This window comes from Peromyscus californicus, unplaced genomic scaffold (genome assembly GCF_007827085.1).
Source record: "Peromyscus californicus insignis strain IS unplaced genomic scaffold, ASM782708v3 Scaffold_16__1_contigs__length_79575227, whole genome shotgun sequence".
Classification (NCBI taxonomy): Eukaryota; Metazoa; Chordata; class Mammalia; order Rodentia; family Cricetidae; genus Peromyscus; species Peromyscus californicus.
Window position 1 is genome coordinate 19,491,889 of NW_026294458.1, and position 26,294 is coordinate 19,518,182.

General features: G+C 36.4%; 1 protein-coding gene across 4 annotated transcripts in view; it reads left to right on the forward strand.

Moving 5' to 3' along the window:
• The window catches only part of Fgf12 (fibroblast growth factor 12), a 539,336-nt gene extending 514,665 nt beyond the window's left edge, over window positions 1-24,671 (forward strand). For all 4 annotated transcript variants that reach the window (XM_052740607.1, XM_052740606.1, XM_052740610.1 and 1 more), the window contains 2 exons: window positions 5,832-6,030; window positions 19,937-24,671. In XM_052740607.1, the coding sequence (XP_052596567.1) occupies window positions 5,832-6,030; window positions 19,937-20,055 (318 nt within the window). In that variant the 3' untranslated portion in view covers window positions 20,056-24,671. The remainder of the gene's footprint in view (window positions 1-5,831; window positions 6,031-19,936) is intronic.
• The last annotated feature ends 1,623 nt before the right edge of the window (window positions 24,672-26,294 follow it).

The window sequence follows — 26,294 nt, forward strand, 5'->3', positions numbered from 1 at the left end:
CTAGTCCCTACCCTTTCCTTCCTATACATCTTCTCTATCCAAATTCCTGGCTTCTCTAGGGCTAATTTTGTTCAGCTAGTTGTTGGTTCCATCTCCTGATTCAAGACAAACTTTACTGACAGTCTGAAGTCTCACAGTCCAGTCAAAACATCCCACACCAGAAAATAAAACATTAAAAGTGAGTAAAACATGGTTGCTGAGAAGAGAAAATGGTAAGTATAGTGTGAAAGCTGGAGACAATGGAAAATATGAATGTTATATGGCTTTCAAGTGTTAGATTTTCATCTTGAATCAAATTTACCTGTAGCCTCTGCTTTTTACTGACATTAAAATGGTATACATAATCTGTTAGTAAAGTTAGAAGGAAAATCTTCATTTTGAAAGGAGATTTTAGGAAGTAATATTTATATCTTACTTAATTTCATAACATTTTAATATGAAAATTGTTTTATTCGTTTATAGATAAGAAAAAATCTAAGTCAAAATTAAATATTGTGTTTAATATATCACAACCAACTCTGTTCCATCAGTCACTTTTATATTGTTGTATATTTTCATTACAGTTTCCCTGATGTGTAACTCTTATTATTTATTTCAACAAGAATAAAATGACTGCCAAATGTGCTGAGATTTGTAAAATGTGTCAAGGAAGAGTGTTCCATGAACTGAAGTGCGGTGGGTCTATGGGAGGAGGACAAACCATGATGACACAGACAACACACTAAATACTACAAAAAAATATATACGTTCTTTGAGAAACTAGGCAGGCAGTGGTGGTGCACACCTTTAATCCCAGCACTTGGGAGGCAGAGCCAGGTGGAGCTCTGTGAGTTCGAGGCCAGCCTGGTCTACAGAGAGAGTTCCAGGACAGGCACCAAAGCTACACAGAGAAACCCTGTCTCAAAAAAAACAACAACAAAAAAAATCTTTGAGAAACTGAAGGAGGGAAAGCTCAACATCACCTAATGTTACTGTGAATAACATCTTTCAAGGGTCTATAGGATAGAGAGATCAAGAGAATTTCATCATCATCATTCAGTTAGGAAGTGCAGTGTGGTCAGGAACTGGCATTTAATGAGAACTATGTCAGTATAGTCAACTATGAAAAAAAAAGATAGGGCAGTTTTTCTATATGTTCATTGGACTCTGAATTTCCACCTCCTTATTCTTCATGATATTTGAATCTTCCAAGAAATTGCGTTTAAATGAAACTAGTAACTGTCTGTACTGCCAAAAGTAAAGCCTGGCCAAGAATGAAATAGTTGTCAACTACAGACTAGGAAGTCAGAAACCATGTAGACCAGAAAGCTAAATGGATAAAAAGGAGTCAGGAATAAATCTGACATGAAAGGGCATCCAAGTACAACATACGCTTTGAAGATGTGAATCTGGAATTCTACAGGGTCAGACTGGAACCAGATGGGATGGGAAGATCTTGGGAGGGATACTGGGGTGAGCTTAATGGATTTGGGGGATGATTTGACATTCATTCATCATCTAGATTGAGCTGGGTGGATGTTCTGAACTTTTGAAAACAAGGCTAGGCTGGAGAAATGTTCAGAAGGTGAGAAGGAGCTTGTCACAGGCTTCTAAGGCTGTGCAACCAAAGCACGGCAAACTCTGATAAATATTTTTTTCTGAACACTATCAATCTATTCATACTCTATGGAAGTAATTCATATTCTAATGAATGAATAATTGTTAAATTACTGATTGGGTTGTATCAAAAGCATTGCCCTCTTCTACATACATGATGCGCTGCGGGGGGAGATTCTGCTTCATCAAAACATGTTTCTATAAACTTCACTGTAATTTCTATATTAAGCTAAGAGCGCAGGATCACAGACATTAGGAAAATTCACAAGTTGCAATGTGAATTTTCAAGAGGGAAAATTCTTCCTCATTGTACTGCCCTTGGCTCTGTTTTCGGTATTGATCAAGGCATTCTAGGTATTTCGGTATTGATCAAGGCATTTGTCACCTTTGGCTCCCAGACTGTCTTCACTGCACACGAAAGAGATGTGCTGTCAGTCTGGACAGTTGTTGAATAATCTTGGAATCCATCTGAATATACGTGATCGTCTAAGTCTTGGCCAAAGACTTTTAAATGACTGTGTACTTCATTTCAAGTATGCTTGTGCATGCCTTTCTGGATGATAGACACCATACAAATGTGTGGCAAAAGCACAGAATTTAATAGCTTGTTATGTGACAAAACAATCATTTTGTCACATGGATAATGTTAACATGGGGTTGTGTAAATTCTGAAAGTTTATAACTTGTATCCAATCTGTATCAACTCTTTTTTTGAAATGTCTCCTTTTTCACTTGAAAAATATGAAATTCAGATTTTAGCCACTTACTTGGAAGTTTCATGACATAATATATATTGGTGCTGGAAGCACAATCTTAATTGCTAGGCACTCCAAGATTTCTATTTTTTTACTATACAAAAAGAATGCAATAGAAAATATAATATAAATTCACTGGTGCCCAACTGTATGTTGAAATTGAAATAACAGTTATATGGTAGAGGTTATACTGAAAATCATTGCCCAAGGATACCTGATGACATGAGGTTTCTCCCTGGAATCTCAAAGCTCCTTAACATCTAGGGATAATACTATGTTTATTTAGTATTGAGATAGATGAAGAGATAAAAGCATACATGATTATCTTGGGTTTGTGTATGTATATATTTGTGTATGTATATATATTGTGTATGTATATATATATTTGTGTATATATATATATGTGTGTGTGTGTGTGTGTGTGTGTGTGTGTGTGTGTGTGTGCACTTTCATGAATGTGCATGTGTGTGGAGGTAAGAGATAGGAATCACTGAACCTGGCACTCACTATTTCAGCTGGACTGGCTAGTCAATAAGTCTCAGAAATCCCTCTGTCTCTGCTGATCCAGACTGAGAATACAGACACTAACATTTTCATTTGGGTTCTGTGGGATCTATCATAGTTTCTCATGCTTGCACAGCAAACATTTTACCTACTAAGTCTTCTCCCCAACTCCTCAGCCTAGTTTTAAAAGAAAATAGCCAAATTTAAACTTTTTCTAAATCTTTCGATTTAGTTCTACAAGAAAACTGGACCTTGGTTTTCTTACAGACTGACAATATTGGAAGGTAGTGGGACTGTTAAAAGGGAAAGCATAGTGGAAGTGCCTTAGGTCAACCAGGAGTGTGGTCTTCAGAAGGACTGGGAGAGCCATGTCTGTCTCTGGCTTTGTATTTTGTGAAATGTTCTTTTTCCCTGTCTCTCTCTGTCTTCTACCATCTATTTAGATCCCTTTCAGCCTCTAAACCAACCAGCTCAATAAACCGCTTTTAATGGCTTTTAATCTTAGCTTGCTTCAGGGAGTGCATCAGTTTGAAAAACAGACCATTACTGGGCTGGGGGTGTAGTTCAGAACAGAACACTTGCCTAGCATACACAAGGCCTGGGTTCAGTGCCTAGCATCAAAACCTGAAAAGCCTTGTAATTTTCACTAATTGAATCTGTACTTCTTTAATCCTGATACTTGGCAATGATTCTACTCTTCCTTGGTAGTATGGATATAATGTCATAAAGAGCACACATTGTTAAGACCAGTGTTGCCAGGTAAGAATGGTTTTATTCTCTCCCCTCATCTTCTCCAGCCAATTTGTTTCTCTGATTCTTTATTATGGAAATATAACTTACACACAATAAAATTCACATTTAAAGACTGATAGTTTGTTGGATTTTAGTTTTTCTACAAAGTTGCACAAATATCAGAACTACTTAATTCCGACTCATTTCTGTCTCTCCAGGGAAGCAGTCATTCTCTGTTTTATTCCAACGCCATGGTAGCACTTGACATCCATTATTTCCCATCTCTGAAATTGTTTGCTCATTATATGTGATATTACAAACCCTGTTGTAATATTTCATATAAATGGAATCAAATAACATGTAGTGTTTGCATCATGGAGCCTAATGGTTTTGTGTTCCACTTAGCATAATAGTTTTAAGGCTCATTTATATTGTCATATGAATCAGTATCCTATTACTCTTATCAATGAACAGTAATACATTATACAGCTATGCCACATTTTGTAGATCTACTCATCATTTGATAGATACTTGAGTTGTTTCTGTAGTCAATACTACTATCAACATTTATTTATAAATTTTCTTATGGACATGTTTTCACTTCCTATAGGTGCATGTCTAGAAGGAGAACGGGTGGATCATTGCTAACTTTATGTTTACTCTTTTGGGAAGATGCAGGTTATTTTCTCATCTGTTACAGCATTCTATGCTCCCACCAGTAATGTGCGAGAGTTACAGTTTTTCCACATTTTTATCCTAATTAACACTTTTAACTGGAAAGTTTCCACCACCACCATATTACAGAGTATGTTATTGTCATGTATTTCCAAGATTACCAGGATAATTTCTTAGAATGAAGAGTTCTCTAAGAAGTCTCATTTCTAGTTTTAATGTAAATAGTGTTAATGTACTATTACTACTATTACTATGCTCCCACTTTCTCAGTCTCATTTTTGTTCAGTAATATGAAAGTCATTTTCAAATCAAAGGAGTTCCTTCGGTGGCATCTTTACCACTCACAGCCTTCACTAGCCTCCTACTTGTTTATCTCTTAGGAGTATCATCTATAAGGATGTGGTTCTTATAGATGATACTATAAGAACCTACCAGCATTATTTTTACACAGTCATCACTTATGGAATTCTCTGTTTAAATGTACTGAATTGTGAGGCTTCACATTGGAAACTTTCCAGCATGTGGTGACAAAGACGTTTTTTGGCAAGCATGTTTGGAAAGGAAGAGGGAGTGGCATTAGGGGGATTGGCGGTGTGTGTGGGGGGGTTACTAGGTTATAGCTGGATAACATGCTATCCCGTTTTTCGTTTGCTTATCTCAAAAGGAGAGGTATTTTATCTCTAGAAAAACACATTTAATTCTTTGATGTTTTAAGATAGGATTTTATTGTATTGATTAAAAATTGTATTATACATCATTAGAAACAGAAGTGGTGAGTCTGAGAGGCGAGTCTGAAATTATGACACAATTAAGAGGGAATTCTCGCATTGGCTTGTAATTTTACTTTCATGCATCTTTTAACTAACTCTTTAGCACTTGGATTTTCTAACTTAAGAGATGAGACTGAAGTAGATGGTCTTAAGATTTCTTCCTGGAATAACAGCGTCCTTCTATGTTTCATTGAGGATTCTTCAATAGGAGTATTTTCTCCTACTGCTTATTCCTAAGGTTGTTATATCTAAGTTCTGATTATTAAGTATGCCACATTTTAAATGAATTAAAGGGAAAGCTACAGGCATCAAGCAAAGTAACAGCATACTGATGCGTTTAGGGAACAAGTTTTGCTGAGTCATAGATTTTTGTGAGTATAGAATATTCCCTTCAAAAACATCTGGTGTGCCTGTGTTGGCTGTGGTTGCCTTTTGATTTTGGTTCCTAGGGATAAGTTCTACTGTTTTAAGTCCATGCTAACAGCCACTAAAATGAGGACTGACCAAACACTGATTTATAAGACATTTTACTTGCTAAGATTTTAGACCTATGTAGGGCCTTAGCCTCCAATGAGTGACTGTATCTGAGCAGTTGTTTTCTCTGAACTAAAAGTTGGTTGTAAAAAGAATCTTGAGTTTTGATTTTGTACAATTACTCTCTATGTGGGTGCTAATTGAAATTTTGTCCAGCTTCCTTTGCTTTTTTCTGAACACTGGGTATATGTTTGAGACTGGCTGGATGCAGCCATTGCTGATTCCTTACTAATTCCTTTCCCATTTACTGTGTTTATTTTTGCAGGACGTTTTTACCCCAGAATGCAAATTTAAGGAGTCTGTGTTTGAAAACTACTATGTGATCTATTCTTCAACCCTGTATCGCCAGCAGGAATCAGGCCGCGCATGGTTTCTAGGACTTAATAAAGAAGGTCAAATCATGAAGGGGAACAGAGTGAAGAAAACTAAGCCCTCATCTCATTTTGTACCAAAACCTATTGAAGGTATGAGAGCAACTTCTTTTCTTCCTTGGACCCTGATCTATGTGTTGAGAATGGTGCTTCTTGTCTCCTGTACTGTTGTAGGCTCTGCCTGAAGTGAAATGATGGAGCAAAGATTCAGAAAATATAGTAAGAATATTCACAGCAAAGAGAAAAATAGAGAGCAGAGAACTCTTGTAAATATGTGGCACTTAGAAAAAATGTGCTTGAATATGGAAGTTAGAAAATTTTGAATATAGAAAATTAGTGTCAGTTACTATTTGGAATGTAATTTCCTTCTTTGTTGAATGCTATTTAATTTTTTAGAATACCTCTGAAAAAATTAATACTATTATTACAGAGCTTAATTTTTTTCCAATTAGTTTTATAAATAGGTGTGATGCTGATCTCTTCATCCCTGTGAGAAAATACAATAACATTTTGTGCCAGTTTTCTTCACATTTGTAAGGAACAATAGTGTGTTGTTTTATTTAGTCTTCAGAATTTCCATTCTCATTTGAGCCCTAACACTTGCCCGTCTTTCACCACTTAAAACAGTGTTGAGTGTTTCAAATTGAGCAGGGAGTAAGCCCATTGAGAGAAACTTTTTTTTTCCCTCCAAAGTTCTCTACTTAGGATGATGAGTGGTCATATTTGCAATGCAGACCAAAGAATTAATTATATATTGACACTTATCAATATAGAATTTTTCTCTGGAAACTATGATACTAACTTAAACCATGGCTCAGTCTCCTTCTCGGAGGAAATGAAAAGCATGGAGACAGTGCACTGCAGCCCTGACTGAGTCTGACATGCTCTCCTGTGAACGTTATAGATGTGGTCAGTTGGAGAGTGTGCACAGTGCCAGCTGCTCAGTGTTCATGCAGTACATGTGACTATAGCAGACTATAGCAGTCAATCACAGTCTAGCTCACATTATGTTATGTTCGGAACGCTGGGTGGAAGGGGACAGTCACTCCTCCCAATGCCTCTTGAGCCTTTTCTCACACCTTGAGCATTAGTCATGTGAAACTGACCTTGTACTATAGTTGGCCTCATGTGTTCTATCCCACCTGCCCTAATTTTCATCCACTCATCTGCTTACTAACTTTTGCAAGGAATGAATTAAAGAGTCCATACTGCTGCTGTTATTTTTCTCTGATTTCTTTACCAGAAGAATTAGGCATTATTTCTCGTATCTTCTCTATGTTTTTCTGCTGATCGTGTTGTTCTAGCCATGCCCATTGCTCCACTGTCTCTGCCTATTCATGGTTAACTCATTCTCAGAATGAATGGAATATATTTGTTTTTTTCTCTCACCTCTCTTTTGTCATGTGGACTATTTAGCATATCATAAAGAGATATTTAATCAGTTCTCAGTTGAACATGTGAAGAAACAAGTAAGTGTAAAGATTAAGAACTATATTTTCCAGAGGATATGTTCCTAGAGGTATGAAATATGGTTACTAATGGCAATGGTGTAGCGGAACTGGGAATTAGAGGAAGTATTGTCATTTCTACAGAAAGGAATATATCATTAAGGACTAGGCCAGATTCATACAAATGGGGACAAGGAGAATCATCCAGACAATGCCATTTCACGTACACTATGGTTAAAGGCAGAAATGTGCCTGCTTTGTAGGGCTGAGTAGAAGGTCCCTAAGAAATAGATACTACCACTATAGGAAATATATTCTTTCTTAGGAATGCTTTGGCAAATAATAATTTCAACTCCTGTATCATTTTTAATAGTTAAGCTGATGTATTCATTTTTTTTTGCAACAGTATTACAAGGCTATTAACAAACTTCAGTAAAGCTAGAAAAATATATTTTAAAAAATCTGTTTTATTTATTCTTTATATAGATGGTGGAGTCTTGCAGAACCCCTTCCACTCCATTCCCCCAAAGGAAACATCTATAATCTGCCTCCTTAATTGGAGCTGGTTCTGTACTCTGGTTAGTTGAATTTCCTCTTGGGGCGGATGGCCTTGTGTACATGTCGAAAAGAAATGCGTGGGATGACTGTGCTCAGAGTCCCAGATGCGCTTCAGTGTTCTGCTTATTGCTGCATTTTGTAGAAATAAGGGAAGGTACAAGAAGACTGTTACAATGCTATAAATTAGAAGTAAGACTGGCCTCACACAACGTGTGCCAATGGCAGGTTACTAATGCTATCCTCTCAGAAACTGAATCTGGAGGGGAGCTCTCCAGAAATGGTGCCATGGTGTCCCAGTTCGGGGACCTTGACTGCTTGAATCTTTCACATCTTTCATCTTAGTGCCTTGCTGGGATTCTTTAGATCTGCACAGTGTAGCCAGAATGATGCACAAAATAGAGCTAAACCTGTGCATTGCACTCTTAGCAAAACTACACACACTGTGTGTGACCCTTCCAGATTCAGAGGGCAAAGAAGAACTAGCAGGGATTGAAAAATCTATGCATGTTTTCATGTCAGCATAGTCTCCAATAGCTGCCACACAATCTTAACACCTCGGTAGCAACACCTAGACGGTTAGCCATACTTAGGTACAGAGGAGATGATGGATGGCTTCATGCCAAATATAGATTCAGGTCTAGGAAAACAGTGGTAGAGTGGGCACCGAGACATCAGTTTCTGCTTCTGGATTTAAGCTTCTTCACCTTAGAATGTCTCAGGTTCTCTTACTGGCATCATTTTAGTTGTTTGTTTTAATTTTGCTTTTCCTGGTGAGTTATAAGGATTTTCCCTTGACACTGGAAGGAAAATAGTCTCTGTTTTGAAATTGGATTCACTAATACTTGAATTTAATTCCAAGGTCCTTTGATGAGTTTCATTTGCAGGAAATAACTCCTAGGTGTGTGATGAGACTCACTTCGGAAGATGGAAACTTGGCTGCTTTCTCATCAAGGACCATTTAATTCTCTATCGATGTATTTGCCATTTTTCTTAAAAAACAAAGTATACTTAATCGAACAATATTGGTCAAGTTTTATAATCCTTTCTTCTTCTAGGTGGTGTTTTAAAGTATGCCTCAATTATTTTCTCATTTTTTATTCCATTTTTAAGAAGTAGTTTCTAGAATAATTTGCTTCACAAATGTTGAAGTTGAAGCAAAGAAATAAGTGTGTAATTAGTTCCAAGTCATGGAATCTATAAGTAACAGAGCTGGAATTCAAACCAGAGCAGTCTGCCTCAAGCAGTCAAGTGCTGAACTTCCATGAACATGGATGACACGGGCTGGTCTGAAGTCAGAAAGGCTGTGGATGTAATCTAATTACTAGACAAAAGGAATCAATGCTCTTGAACCCATGTCTACTTATGATTGCTTGTCCTTTTCTTCTCTTGAAATATACTACAGTGTAGAAATAAAACTCCTTGCAAATCCTTGAAGAAATTTATGCTCTTATAAATTATTTGATAAACACAAATTTGTCAGGTCCTTATGCTTCATATATATTCTGTTATAATTGTCAAAATATGCAAAATTTGAAACATTCTCCATCAATTCTTTATGCAGCTATATTTTATACCATTGGGTTTCTATTTGTAAGAAAGATAATTGAGGTTATGTTAGACTTTTCTTTTCTGTGTACTAGAACTTCTTCCTTCCTGGTGGGTTTCCAAACTATTCTTGCTATATACAATCTATCAATTTAGTATTCACTAGGCAGGTTCTATATATTATCTCTATTTAAAAGAATCACAATAGCCCTAGTTTATTCTTCTTTTATAGATGAGATGACTAATATTTAAACCAATAAGTAAAGTGTCCAAAATCACAAGTCTACAAAAATTCAACAGTGAGATTACAATCCAGGAATCCCAGACCCAGTGCCTAAGCACTTGACCCTACATTATACTGCCTTGTGATTGGGAGCAAGCTATGAATATCCAGCTACCCAGAGAAGTCAGTGAGGATGAGATGGCAAAGTAGAAATGCCGTACCATGTGTTAGTTAGTTTTCTGTTGCTATGATCAATCACCAGGAGCAAGGCAATTTACAGAAGAACAAGTTTATTTTGGTTTATTGTTCTCAAGAGTTAGAGTCCAGCCTGGTGGTAACAGCATGGAATTAGACAGCAGGAACAGAAGCTGAGAACTCACATCTTGAGCTGCAAACAGAAAACAGAGAAAGCAAATCCATTGTAGAGCAAGGTCTTAAACGCTCAAAGCCCACTCACTCCTAGTCACATTCTTCCTTCAGCAAGATAGCACCTCCCAAACCTTCCCAAACACTATCACCAACTGTAGACCAGGTATCCAAATGCCTGAAACTATGGGGCCTGTGTCTCATTCAAACCACTATAGACCATGATAAAAACCACATACTAAGCTGGTTTTTCAACCCAGAAGAATTAAGACAACTGTTTATGAAGTGATATAAAAATAAATATTGAAGATGAGTGGATGTGACCATTAATGGAGTATAATGTTCAAACTGAGTTAAAAATAATTAAGAATGCATTGCCTTTGTACCTGTTAACTTAAAATATGATAATAAAAAGGGAAAGTTTACCTCAAAAACTAATAAGATTTAGAATGAATGCATTTAAAAAATGAAGATTTAATAATCTTAGAAATAAATAACTCAGTGAGTCACCCAGTCCTACAGTTTGCTGCCCAGTGGAAGTGCCCTTCCCTAGTATATATAGACACAGTGAGTAGACAGAAAAAGACATTCCATGCTAAGTGAAAACAGTAGCAGACATAACCACCTATATTTATATCAGATAAAATATACTTTGAGATAAACCATATAAAGAGGCAAAGAAAGAGACCAGTTCAACAAGGAGCTATAACAATTATTATAAACTTATATAATATATAAATAAGATATAAAATGCTTATATACTTATTATGTTTAATGCTCTTAATTTCCCACTATGTAAAGCAACTTGGGATAAATAATTTTTAAAGTTTTTGACAACGAAATTGTATGGTCCCCCACACAAGTTTATAGTTGCTTTTTTTTTTTTTTTTTTGGCTTTGGCACATATACTGATGTCTAACAGGTACATTGTTAGTTTGATAAACTAAATTCAATATGTAATACTATGGAGTTGTTTATGTATTCACCTTTTCATTACACACATATGAAAATCAAAATATGAATAACTTGTATGCTTGGGTTTTGGTTAAAAGCAGGCTCCTACTGTGGAAGGTAAAGACTAGTTTAAAACATTATATGGAAAGTGCTCCAAACCTTTTAAGAGTATCAATAATTTATAGTAGTATTTGTCTACAAACACAGATTTTTAGCTTCAATTAATATCTTACCATGGAGGAAGGGGACATGATGGACAGAGCTGGAGAAATCACTCTGCAGATAAGATCACCAGCTGCTTTTCCAGAGGACCCAGGTTCAATTCCTAGCAGCCACATGACAGCTCACAACTGGCTGTGATTCCAGTTCCAGGAGATTTAATAGTCTCTTCTGGCCTTTTCAGGCACTGTATGCATGTAATATGCAGATAAACATACAGACAAAACACCTACATATGTAAAATAAAATAAAATGTAGAAGAGAGAGGGGGAAAGAGAGAGATAAAGAAATAAATAGATGATGATGATGATGATGATGATGATGAAGATAGATAGATAGATAGATAGATAGATGATAGATAGATAGATAAAAATGGGAGCCATCCCTTAAGGATGGGAGGTAATGTCTCATCTCCTCTGATAGGATGTGCAGCACTTTTTGTAAGTACTTTAGTGTAAAGTCACACACTCTGATGGAACCTTGCATTAAATTTACATATAAAATAGTTTAGACATATTTCCTTTATTAAATTAGTGAATGAATAAAGTACAGTTTTATGGGCTATTTCTGTCATTGGTAATTTGTTATTTCCTTGTCTATTTCTTCTGAATCAAAACCTAAGATGAAAGGTATTCTAGCCATAAACTGTATTTTGAAGGAAAGAGTTTTATTTTTCTAATGATCTCTCCATGGTCTAATTATAAAGCATATAACTGGAAGACAGTTTTAGAAAAGAAATGTGAAATAATAGCACTGCAAGCAATTAAGCATGTATCTGTTTAAACAAGTGGTTGTTGGGTGTTTAATTTTTAATGTTCAAGAAATTCTTTATAAATCTGTTAAACCACTGCTTATACCATTACCACCCTGACAGATCCCAGCACTGCAGGATGAGTGGGCTGTTCTTTTGTGAAGTAGATTAGCCCTAGGTGGTAGAAAGCCAAAGTGTGTTATTTTAGTGTTGTGATTGTTTTTGTTTTCTTCAAACATCTTTGCCTTTATCCCACTCCTGTGTTGATTTCATTTGAGTGTTAAGATTCCTAAAATTAAGTTTTCCAGCTAAAGGATCTGTAATTCTTACACCAATAACATGATAATAATTACCCACTTGCCCATTCCCTTCAATCCTTCACTCTCTGGTGTTCCATGTAAGGACAATGTTAATGAGGGGTTGCAGATACATGTGCTGGATGGATTGACTTGGTATTTAAGCCCATTGCTATGTACGCTACAAATAAGCCTCTACTTACTTGTCCCTAGAATTTACGACAACAGCACAGGCTCATTGATTCTCAGAGCATTATTCCACCACGGAAAAGTGACACCCCAGATTTAAACTGTCTTTGGGTGACCTCCCCCTCCAGTATCAGATAGAGGGCAAAAGACTCTTTGACAAAGAAAAAAGATACAAACACCTCATTTTCTCCACCCTCCTCCTCCATAAGCTCATTACTCAGCTCTTGCAGGTGGTTGAGTAGTTATAATCAAATTATTCCTCCTGAAAAACAGTGTGTGTGTGTGTGTGTGTGTGTGTGTGTGTGTGTGTGTGTGTGTGTGTTATCCAAAGACTTTAAGTTTCCAGGACTGAGTACTGGAGAAAATAAGATATTACCAAAGTATTTATCAATTGAAACCCATCCCTATAGAAGTATTCAGCGTCTCAAATTTTGCCAGATTAAAAACAAAATGCCTTTAAATATTTTTCTTTAGAAAAATGGTCATTGCCTTATTGTCTTCTATCTTAAAGAAATGCTGAGGGATATGACATAGGATGAAGAAAATCTCAACTTGAGATTGTAGAGCAGAGAATCCCTTCCACAGCTACACAGTGAGTCAGTCACCAAAGAGAAGGACCCTGGTTTCCTAAGGTTGTGAAGCTCCAAATGGGAAGGTGAAGACCACAAACATACATAAAATCATCAGGAACAAGAACTAGATGGTTCATATGCAAAGAGTCTCTTTTGAGCTGGACCATATTAAAGATAACTACATAGAGATGGATTCCCCAAATTTCCCTGGCACAACATATTGCGGAAAGGATATTCACACTGGCACTCTGACTCTCTGTCTCTCCCTCCCTTCTTCCTGTTTCACCCTCTCTTCTTCCCTCCCCTTTTGAGTTTCCCTTTCCCAATTGTAACTCTTCACAGCAACTTTCTGCTAGTCTCTGAGATGAATCTTTAATGAAAAGTCCCCAATCTTTAATGAAAAGTCCCCCAACACATTCCTTACTCACTTCTATCTCTCTTTTACACTTGAATATTGTTTCTTCTCTCTTTTCAGATAAAGACATAAATCTTCTGTTGTTCGTAATTTCCCAACCTCTGTTATAAACATTTCAGCATACTGGGGACTTCCCTATGACCTGTTACCTTCAAACAAGTGTTTAACTCACTCCCACAGTTCCAGAGAGATTCCATGTGACATTAATTAAGGTGTGAAATTGCTTCATGCTAATTGCCCAGGCCCTTCTATGATCTGCTATTAAGACAGCTGGGTATTTTTAATGGTACATTAACTTACAGAGCAATCTAACCTTTCCATTTCTTGGAAATTAGAGAAGGCCAAAGAAGATTTGATTAAACTGTCAGTAATAAAAAATGTTAGTCATATTTAATTCTTCTTTCATAGACACTGATAGAAGAAATGGATTGAGTCTCACCCAAAACAGAGGGTCTGCTGTCTCCATTTGGATGGAGAATTTGTTAGTAACAACTGCAAGGGCCCTGTACGAACATCCGACAACCTACTTCCTGACGCTGGTGACTGTCACAGCTGGCCACATCACCACTCAAAGTCCCCATTTTTTTCTCATCTGTAAAGAATCGAGTAGTGGTGTAAAAGGAGTCAGTGAGCCACAGCTCTGCAGCCTTGTCCTCTCTGTCCAACACTGCTGTTTCAATCTGTTGAATTAGACGGATTATCATTTGATTGTCACCAAGACCTTGATAATAAGCTGATAGCTTATTATCCCCATTTTAATTGGGAGAAAACTCATTTTAAGAAGCATAAAGTAATTAGCTCAGATCCACATGCTATCTTCCAACTTCAGACCTCACACTTTTCCTACACACACACACACACACACACACACACACACACACACACACAGGTTTTGTCATTTTTCACAACTAATCAGCTTATTTATTTCAATGATTCCTGTGATTGTGAATTCTCTGTTTGAGAGTTAAAATCTGCACAAGCAGGATGTATATACACGAATTCATTGCTTAGAAGGTGACACCCCTGATTTTCATACAGCAATTAAATGTGGCACCTTTGTAAGTAGTGTTCTTCAGAATCTCCTGGAGGATTTGTTAAAGCACAAAGTGTTGGAACCTCACCCTCTGAGAGTCGCGCTGTGTCCAAGAATGTCCCTTCTTAAGTTCTATGTGCTGCTGTTGCTGGTGTGTGTGTGTGTGTGTGTGTGTGTGTTTGTGTGTGTGTGTGTGTGTGTGTATGTGTGTGTGTGTATGTGTGTGTGTATGTGTGTGTGTGTGTTGGGGGAGGTTGTCACACTTTAACAAACAGGAACTCAGGAGATTGTTAGAAGCAAAGGTCTTTGTGCTCTTTGTTTTCTAGACTCTACAACTTATCATATGTTCCTGTGGAGGAAAGGGAGGGTTTGTGGTTAGCTTTCCTGATTCATTTTCTTTGCCATGAAATATTCTTATGCCTGTGAAGATAAAGGAGATTTAAAAATAAAAAATATCAGTAAACTAAAAATCTTGGTAAATGTGACCTACTTCGCAGTGCTCACTCCCATTCAAAATCATTCATTTTACAGTCACACAAGTACGTTCTAGGGATTAAGATTCAGGATTTTAGAGGAAGGGAAAGATTCATTGACTTTGAGGAAGAAGTTCATCTGTATCCCAAACAGGGATACCTGTAATTAGGCAACGAGCATTTTGATATTTATATGGAAAATGATCATGGAACACTTAGTGAAGTGTCATTCACCATAAGAGGGAATTTGGTACTATTGAAGAAAACAATTCTATGCATTTATGTGGATAAATAACAAATGGGCAAACACTTAAAACTGTCACTAGAGACTAGTCCCAAACGAAAAAAATATCTCAAACCATCTTATGTGGTGATCGAAGTAAATCTTTCATTAGACATTATGAATTAATAATATTTAAAAAGCATTGAAATTTAGTAATATTAACCAATGATCTGAGGGCAGTGTTTGTCCAGGCAAAATAAACAGGAGTTACAAACATCCGAGGTAATCCAATATTTCTGATTATGAACAAGAATGGCAGTTTGTCTGGATGCAGTTGATTTTAGGGGAAAATGGTTTGTTAAACTCCAGAGAACTTGAGACCTTGTAGTTGCCATAAGGCATTAGGTTTTCTGTTTAATGTTTTGGGAAAGCATTACACACTTGGAGGAAGATTGCAAGTCAAAGTGCTAGAATCTTTTCTCGGTGGAGGTAGCTCAGACCCTGGGGTCTAAAGGAGGAAAGAATGACTCTGTTTATTTTGATGCTAGACCTAGTAGAGCATTCTAATTTAATGGCTCCAGGATGTTAGACAGAAAGAAAGAAATCATTGGTGACTGTCAAGCTTGGTACGTGAGCAGCTGGTGAATGATGGTGGTGTTTATTAAAATGAGGAAGAGGAGAAGAGGAATGGTTTTATTGTCAGAACAAAGTCAGCAAAAATCATGTCCTCACATTATAAGCTTGAGCTTCATTAAGAAAATAATGGAGGGGTGCCACTTAGTGAGTGTGTGTACAAATGTGTGCTGTCTCAATATGTAAACTGTTCCTAGGCGACATTTAAAGTATGATGTGGTCCCTTAGACCAGGTTTTCTCAACCATAACACTCTTGCAGTAGGTGCTTATTCTCATGTGAATCTGATAAGGTTGGAAGTAGCACTGAGAATTTAAAGGTAAAATAACAGAAAAGGTATAGGTTCTATCTCTTGGGAAGGATGACAATTGTCATTTCTCACTGTGGCTGTACCACCTACTCTGAGCAACAATACGTGTAAGTGTTCCAATTTCTTCACATACCTGCCAACAATTGTTACTTTCTACTTACTGTTTTTAGCATGTATATGTCATATTTGTTTTCAAAATCATTCCTTGATGACAATAGCAATATTTAGTGAAAGTAAGACCAACTTTTAATATTGATTAATATGTAACCACAATAACGTAAATATTGTCTAATATCAGTTAGTGTGTTGATTCTTGTTTAGATCAGCTCTCCTGACTAGACAGGCTCATCCTGGCTCTGCTGCTGCTCAGCCCTTGATATTAGGGAAGTCATTTACTTTTATTTATGTTTAAAAATGAAGATAATAATTTCTTACCTCTGGTGATCACAAAGTTATTCTATTCAGTAAATGAGAGGATCGATTTAAAGTGGCTTTGAATACTTCAAAATGACAGATTTATTTGTGGCATTAACAGTTTACATTTTGACTTACAATATGTTTGTCAGACATCTTATGCTTTGTCACTTCTTAAATTTTGTTCCATGATTTATTTTGAAGTATTCAGAACTTGACTCAAAGAAAGTTATTACAACTAGTAGAGGTGGCTGTCACCACACTGAAGAGTGCTTGTCCTTTCCCTGTTCCCTTTTCTTCATGTTGTAACTGAATTCAGTTGCACTCTGTAAAGTACATTTTGGTTCTAAAATCTGATTGGGAGCTGGAGCCCTTTACTTGTTACAGTCTAAAGTTAGATGTTCTGCTGAGTCCCAGGACTTGTAAATGATAATGAAAAAGTAATTGGTTTAATAGTTCTCTGTCTCTGTTTCTGTCTATTCATCCCTCCCTCTTTTCCTCTCTCCCTCCCTCCTTCCTTCCCTCCCTCCTACCCTTCCTCTTCTCCTCGCTGCCTTGCTCCTTCCCATTTCTGTACTTGCATGCAACTCCCAGAATGACCTGGTTTTTCTTTGTCTTACAATCCAAATCCACTTTGTAAACAGAAATGTAGAGAATAAAATACCTATTTGATTCATTGGGTGGATGAGGGACAGTTTCTTTCAGTGACCTGGAAAACATACTTGTTAATCATTTGGTTTATGAAAACCCTGAATTTTATTATTCAGTTTAATAGGGTATATAAAGAGGGTAGTTGTTGGTTACGCCGCGCTTGTGGCTAGCCGCCGCCTGCAGTGGCCATGCCAACAGAGGAGAGTGCTGGTTGGCGGAAGAATCACGATCCATGGTTACCTTTCTAGAGCTTTATTGAGAGAGAGGGAGAGAGAGAGAGAGAGAGAGAGAGAGAGACAGACAGAGAGAGAGAGAGAGACAGAGAGAGACAGAGAGAGACAGAGAGAGACAGAGAGAGACAGAGAGACAGAGACAGAGAGAGAGACAGAGAGAGAGAGAGAGAAAGAGAGAGACAGAGACAGAGACAGAGACAGAGAGACAGAGACAGAGAGAGACAGAGAGAGAGAGAGAAAGAAAGAGCACACAGAGGCAGGGGGCAGGTGGAAGGAGAGAGAGTACAGAAAGAGAGGAAACACAGAGAGGGCACACCCGCTTTTTAGGCTGGGACGCCATCGCAGGCTGGTGACATAATTAAGGACATAATCCTTAACAGTAGTGACTGAATTACCCTAAAAGAAAAACTGCATCTTCTGTTGTAGCATTATTAAGTTTTACTTTGATAAACTACAAAATTCCAGAGGTCAGTTTGGAAATTTCTTTGCAGACTCCATTTCAAGGATGGCCAGTAGGGTTCAATTATTGGAAAATTTGCCTGTAGCACTAAGTTTAGTGCTAATATGTGTGTGTTTATACTTCAAGTACTTTGTGTATATGTGTGAAATAGTAAATACATAAAATAAATGCTCAAATGTATAACTTGGGTAGAATCTATATAATGAGAACAGAAGGGATGGTGCAACTCTAAGAAATCAACTATTCAAAGACATTATTTAGTGGTTATCAAGCAATATCACACCCTTCAAGTGTTCCCCTAAGATGATCTTGAAGTCATCTGAGGTCCAATATTTTTTTCTGGGTATTTAAACAGAAAGGTTCTTTTTATCCATTGAGATGATGATTTAAGTGATCTGTGCTGGAGCCTGGAGACTGTGGGTTTTCACAGCCAATTAGGTAGTGGAGTTCAGAAAACTGCTTCCTGGCGGCCTGTGGACTGCTTGCCAGTGGAATCACTTCATTACATTTGAGTTGCCCTGTGCATTAGCCAGTGGTAGATAAGTGGATAGATTATGCACAAATAAAAGTTTGCCTTCACCTTGGAGATTTGGTACCTGCTCTACTTTCCTCAAAACAGAAATACAATTAAGAGCTAGGACTCTTGAGGGACTTCAACAATCTAGTGGGCTATACTATAAGATTTTTCTAGGATTCTTATTGTTATTGTCAAAGAAGTTGAGTTACCTATTTACACCACTTGAAAACATCAGAATCAACTCTCTCAGCTATTAGTGCAAAGCTTACCTATAGGTTGCACTCACTTCAACCAACAGCATTTGGAGATATTAGAAATATTCATGGAAATAAATGAAAGGTTTAAACATGTCATTCAAAAATAGATGTGTGATACTCTTGCATAAGACATTGAAAAAGCATCTTTCATATCTATATTCTGTATTACTCAGAGAACGTGTATTGTATTTCATCAGCATCATCTGGTAGCTTAGTAAAAGCAGAGGATCCCAAACTCACCACACAACTAATGGCTCATAAGTCACACAGCAACAATACCCATACTCAGTATAAATGCATAGTACTGCTAAATACACTACTAACACACTGGGGGAAAAAAAACCTGTCTTTTTACTGAACTAGTGTCAGAGGAAACATGCTTTGTATTTTTGTGTTTTTGTATGTTTTGGAAGTAGTGGAATAGCTTAGATCTGAACAGTTTATCCTGTATTCTCTACAACATGTTGTCTAAAATCTTAATGAATGGCATTTTTTTTTATATTTCTTGATCATTTTAGATGTTTGTTACCTATTCCTGCTGATAAAAATGCCATTTTTCCATCATAAAAGTGTGCCTGGGTTGACAGACAATAAACAACTAAGTAAGCCTATGGACCAAATAGTCCAGCTCCTGAAGATGTAAATTCCCCAATCTTACCCAAGAAAAGAAACTATTTGATTTTGGAAGCACCATGCAAATTACTGAACCATTGTAGTGATAATAGCCAGAATAGACAAAGATATTTATTTGTTCTTATTTTAAGAAGGAAAGTAACTCCTGATGCTTAAGTAAAATATGCCTATATAGACACATTCGTCTCTATCATAACAGCCCAGTGAGGTTAAAAGGCTCATTGTGGTGATTTATCTTGTAAGAATAGCTATGAACTGGAAAACCCTACTCATTCTAAGTGATAATTGAACAAAAGCCGTGATAGCTCTCAGATGACAAACTTAGAGGCAGACAGAGAAGAGAGGATGTGATTTTAATCTTCCATTGAATAGCCACATTCCCTATTGAAGAGTAGCTAACTGTACATGGGCTCTGGGCCTTAGTTTAGGTGAAGGAAGTCTGGGCCAATGAAGGAAATAAATTGATATTTTTCTATTTCTCTATCCTCATCCAGGTATCACTTCTGATGAAGGATGCTCTGAATATTCTAAATATTCTGAACATTCTAAAGTCAGATTCAGGAAGTTAATTGAAACCATATCTATATTGATCATCATAAGTAATTTTTTGTGCTTTTTGCCTTCCAGTGTGTATGTACAGAGAACCATCGCTACATGAAATTGGAGAAAAGCAAGGCCGTTCAAGAAAAAGCTCGGGAACACCCACCATGAATGGCGGCAAAGTTGTGAATCAAGACTCTACATAGCTGAGAACTCCTCCTGTTCTGCCCTCCCCACCCTCTCCCTTCTCCTCCCGCCCCTTCCCCAATTTTTTCCAATAAATCCACCCCAACAAGAGAAAAAATAATAAAACGGCATCACAGGACTTAGTAGCTGAGATTCTGCACTCAAAATCTTCCTTTGTGTAGGACAAGAAAATTGAACCAAAGCTTGCCTGTTGCAATGTGGTAGATAATTCACATGCATAACAATTACTGCACATAAAAGCAAAGAAAAAAATAAATCAGGACTCCACAAACACTAAATTTAAGTGTGTTGTTATTAACAGAGGGCTAGTTGCAATGAAGACTATAATGCAGACAAAATACAGTCATTGAACTGATGGAAAAGGTTTTGAGAAAGCCACTTAAAAAATGTTGTTGAACTGTAAATGCCTTTACGTTCTAGAGAATTCTGTGATGTGCAGTTTTGTTTCATATTTGTATTTTCTTTAGACTTCTGTAAATGATACACAATTACATCCTGTTTCCAGGACATTCTTTCAATCATAAATTTGAACATGTCAAAATTATATTCTTCTAATGTCTGTCAGACATATAGCCAGGGGCCATTTAGCGTGAAGAAAGGTTTTAAACATTATTCTTGATGTTGATAATATTTTTTTTATTTTAGAAAATGAAAATCTTGTGTTGAATTTAATCATATTAGCTGATTTAATTCCTTTGTAAAGAGTTTTTCCTAAAAGAATATCATATTTTTATCTAGGTATTGATCTGGGATTTCATTATTTTTTTGACATTTAGGGGAAAGGGTTTTGTTGTGTTTCTGAGAAGATGTAGGGAACCCCCTGCCATTGCTATGTCTGGTGAAGAAGCACAGGCTTCTTGCTTTTTTCCATTCAGTCTTAGTGTTGATCTGTGGGTACCTTTGAGTGTTTATGTGCATGTCTAGCTGTCATAGAAAGCTGTCCTTTTTTTTTTTTTTTACCATATCTTGCAGCAGGGAAGAAGGAAAGTGGGTTTTGCCTAAGGAAATAAGCCTGAGATTTAGAGTCAAAGCAAATTTTAATTGCCTTTTTACTTTGCCAGACTTCTATGTGTAGATGTTTTCCAAACTCTATGAGAAATCAGGAGGCGTGGTAGTGAGATTCCTAACTTACCATCTATGAAGCCAGTAGCTTTGTTAGTGTTATCCAATTTAAAAGACTAGACTGCAATAATTCTGTCTTCTAGAAAACAGAAGATAACTAATTAAACATGGAATTTTCAAGGGATGGTGAGGAAAAAAAATGTGGAATTAACAGCCTTGATTCCAATAGACAGTGTTTTGTCGGTGGATTTGTGTCGTGAAAAAGAACTCCATGTAAGAGCAAGCAAACACACAGTTAGGAATACTGAAGTACTAGAAAACATTAACAAAGGCATGAAGTTATACCATGGCATTCTGGAATTACTAGATCTACTTAGGCCTGGAAATCAGGAAGGGTGTAGAGACATCCAAATTAAAACAAACCAAACTAGAATGTTAAAAATGTTTGCAGATTTATGGATATTATAATGAGAAGACTTAGCATGTAACTTCTCCTATATCTCTACTGTCCAGCATGTATTATTCCAAATATGACCCCTAAAACACATACTTTGCAGAAGATCTTGGCCCTCACTTTGAACCTTTCCACTGGTTGCTGTATTCTTTCAAGGTCAGTGTAGTGTCTCCCCTCTACACATCATTATTCTTCAGTGTGATTCTTGTCCTATCAAGTATCCTAATTATGTTCTCTGGACAATGGCAGAAAATGTACTGGAGGAATTTTCCTTTAAAACTACAAAGAACAGCAGTTACGCACAAAGGCAAGGCATTTGTACACATTTTAAATCAGAATGTAGGGAAAGTAACAGATACATTTAATTTTTTATATAAGGAATATTGCTCTCTTAGGAAAAGAATAACCACTTAAAGAGCTGTATTCAGGAGTTGTATTCATTGTCACTATTGATCCAGCTTGATTATAAATACACCTGTCACTTCCAGGACCAAACAAATCCCAAGCACAAAGCCTTATTTTCTTTGAAAAAAAAAATAAAGAGGCTTCAACAAAATGGGTCATGGGCTCTTTTAGAGGGAAGTGCCTAGAGGTTTTAAGGTGATATGTTTACTCAACCATAATGCAGCTGAGGGTCCACAGGAAATACAATTGGTGGAAATCACAGTTGCCCATCTCATTGATGATTTCATGATAGAAATTTAAGCTCATTATTTATGAAAATATAATCTGATATTGATCTCTAATAAAATCCCATCTCTATTTTCAGTGGTTGTCAATCATTCATCATACAGACACACCTTTGTCCCTATCATATCAGTAATTAAAAAGCTTTCTCACCACTCACATTGTCTCTAGTTTTCCCTCCACATTGTGTTTAGCAATTGTAAATGTGTTTTGGAAATTAACTTTGCTTCATTTACAACTGACTTCAAAAACAAATTGAAAGCCTCACATTCCTTTTATTCATAAGCCTAGAAAAATGTGGTTTAGAGCACAGGGTGAACCTTTGTTTAGTCTTTGGTTGCCTTTTAAGTACATGAAAAGCATAAATAGAACCAATATTCACTGACTTAAGTTTTAAAATCCATGAAGAAATATAAGCATATAAATGTCCAGTTTCACTTAAAAACATGAGCCCGTTTCGATGGTTGTTTTTCAGCTTGATTTCCAACTGATATCTTCACTGTGATCATCTTTATTTTATTTCCTAGCTTCAACTCATCAATCATCTCATCTCCTTTAATTGCAATAAGGGTTTCCTTTTTGTAGTTTCCAAAACAATGCAAGGGGATATTCCCAGGAAAGGACTCTAGTAGAGAACTATCGGAGCCCTTATGTCTTAAGTGAATGGTCTTCATAATGAAAACAAAAATTCTGTGAGTCTCATAGAATGGCTTTTTGGTCAATATTCTTTACTTGATATTTTAGCTAGATGTTTGAGGTTTAGAAACAAATGGTGCTGAAGTTCTATTTGCTAACTTAGAGACCTTGTGCTTCAGGAGACTGAACACAGTAAGCCATCCTTTTCTTGATCATAGTGATAGTTTGGGTTTTGAATTACATCTATGAAGTTCATAAGACATTGTTAGCCATTATGGATTGGCACAGTGAATAGACATCTATGTAATATAATGTGATTCATTATGGGCCTCATTCTAATTCAGATATTTATACAGAATAACTCTTCTACCTAAGAACATGGCAATACTGTTGCTAGGTATTGTTTCTCAATCAGTGATTCTGTCATGCCACAGAGAAGTGTTGAGAGTATTGAAACAAGAGGGAAGGATGGAGTGTAACTTGGTTGTTGTGTATTGAATTGTCTTTAGGTCCAATCTGGAACCCCTGGTTGCTTGGAGAAGAAGCATGAGTATGTCAACAGTGATTTATATTTTAAAACATAGACCCAGAAATAGAAAAGCTACCCTTATACCCTGTGGCTTAGTGTACAAGGCTTTGCTTTTGAAAAGGTTTTCCATGAAGTTGCTTCATTTTTTCTGCACAAGATGAGACATAATCAAACTTAAAAATTCCCTGCTCATTTTAATGCCACTAAAGGCTGAGGTTATTACTCTGTCATAGATTGTAAATAGCATTTTTTAAGCCAGAATCACCTTTAAAACTGTGGATTGTTCTACAAATATATATGTGTATATATACATATGCTTCTGAAATGAGGATATATTATATAAAGTTTCTATTTGATCTGTGGACTTTCATTAGGTAGTCAAAAATAAAGAGACTTGAATGCAAAACTTTATATATAAATGTATATTTCTAATGATAGTACAAATTGCCACTTTATAATAAAAAAAGAAACAGGTGGGAACAATACTAAAGCACATACTCCTTCAGAACATTGGTTATTTTTTAATCTCCTCTGATGCAGCAATAGTTTAATGTCTAAAATGTTTCTTAGAAAGCTATAATTCCCAATAGAAATCTCATTCCAATCTGAGGTTTGAAAACTGGTTGAAGGATAGGCAAAGGAAGTGACATATTGATCTTTATCAGGACATTTTGGTGACCATAATTAAAGTCAATATTTAAATCCAAATTGAGTGAAAATTGCTAATGTTCAGGGATGGTATATTGAGCTTCAATGACAAATAAAAGCAAAAAAGAGAGCGCTTAACACTATAACAGCATTAAAATAATGCATTGAGCATTGCAGCATTAGTTTTACTAGCTGGAAACAATGAGCTGCTGTTTCTTTGTCTGTGCATCCAAGCACAACACAATGACAGTAGCATTCATTTTACTCAAAGCCATTTAAAAATCTAAAATATATAGCCACAAATAGAGTCATTATTAGCTCCATTTCAAGGTTAAGTGTTATAATATTAACAAATGATTGACACTAAAAATTTTTAATAAACATGTTATATGAGAAACCAAGCAGATTAATATTTGTTTTTCATTAAAGCACAGATTATTTAAGTCATTGTTTTTTTTGAGATCAGCTTTGTAAACTGTTTATACACCACAACCTTCCTGAAGTGAAAAGAAATTAAAATCTTGAGTTACTCATGCATGTAGAATACTGGCACTTAAAAAAAACAAAACAAAACAAACATTAAACTTCACCGAGAAGTCTCTCTTTTTCTTTTAGTGTTTCTATGATAAATTGCATGGCTGAAAAAGTGTGTTGTGCACAAAAAGATATGGCTTTACAGACGGGGAATCAATTAAATTTTACTCAACACTCAAAGGTAAATAATATTTTCTAATTACAAAGATACCTGTGGTGACCTGACACCTGCTCCTCTAGGGTCAAGAATTAGAGTACATAACCTTTATTTCATTATTCATAATTTTTCATCTAGATACTTGGCTGACTTTAGAGATCACAAACTAAATTATCATCTCTGAAATCTAAGAAAGTTAGACACATGAACGATAGGATGCCCCTGAAAATGTGTTACAGTGGCATGTCACTTAGAAGTTGAACACCACTGATGATGCAGAAATGGAGTCTAGAAAGGAAGGGATTTCAGAAAGCAGAAAAGATAACTGCTTTGTAGAAACCAAGATGAAAGAGGACCATCTGACAGAGGAAATTATTTAAAAGAGAGCCATATGTGCGCCAAGTTTGGGAACTACTTAGGAATAAAGCAAGAAAACAGTACATAACATGAGGCTGGAAAGGAACTGAGCTGAGACTAATAAAAATGAAAAGTTATTAAAAAATGTTGTCAGTGCAGTTTCTGGATTTGAGTCCTTTATCTGTTGGGGAGTTTTTGGTTGTTCATCCAGAATTCTTGAACAAACTGGCAGTTCACAAAGAGGTTCCAATATCATCACTGGGACATAAGTTGTAATTGGTTTTTCTTAGCTTTATTCGCATCATCTATAAAGTCACTCTTTAACACCCCCTGCAAAAAGAAATCTACTCACATCTCACTGCTCTGCATGTGTGCATTTTAAAGAATCATCTTGGACACTAATTTGAGATGTGTTGGAGGTTTGATGATACTATCCAAACATTTATAATCCTCCAACATTATGAAATGCCTGCTATAAAGAAGGCACCATCAGTCACTAGGGAAAAAAATGAATGGACACAACCTTAAATAAAAGTGATAAATCTTTGTCCGCCAGTGTAGTTAAGACACTTGTATAACCAAGAATCAACAGAATGGGTAGAAACAAACCATAAATTCTGAGACAAAGAATTTTCACTTGAATGTGTGATAAAATGAATTTTCCAGATAAAAAAGGACCACAAATGGAAGTACACAGATAGAGAAAAATGGGATACAAACCTAAAGGAGATATTTGGGAGCTCTTGACAAAAATGAGAAGAAGTGACATGCTTGAGAGTGACTCAACACATTGCATCCTACCTAGTTCTTTTAGATGACCATGACACAAAGAAGCTGGAAAGTGCTGATTGGCTCTTCTGCATCAGAGGTTTGGACTATATTAAGTCATCCAATACCTATCAAAGTACGTCTAGTGGTAGGTAATTGCAAAATGCTCAAGATGTCACCTCCTGCACTGATTCTAGAGAGTCCTCAGATATGAGGAACTTCGAAAGCATTTGGCCAGCATGCATGATCTCCCTAAACTCTACAATATCCTATGTTTGAACACTCAAAATGAGAGTAAATATACTAAATTTCCAAAGCCGTATCTCCCAATTGTGGATGGTATTGGGTTTTTTTGTTGTTGTTGTTTTATATTAACATCAAATCTTTGAGCTACCGTTTTCTCAAA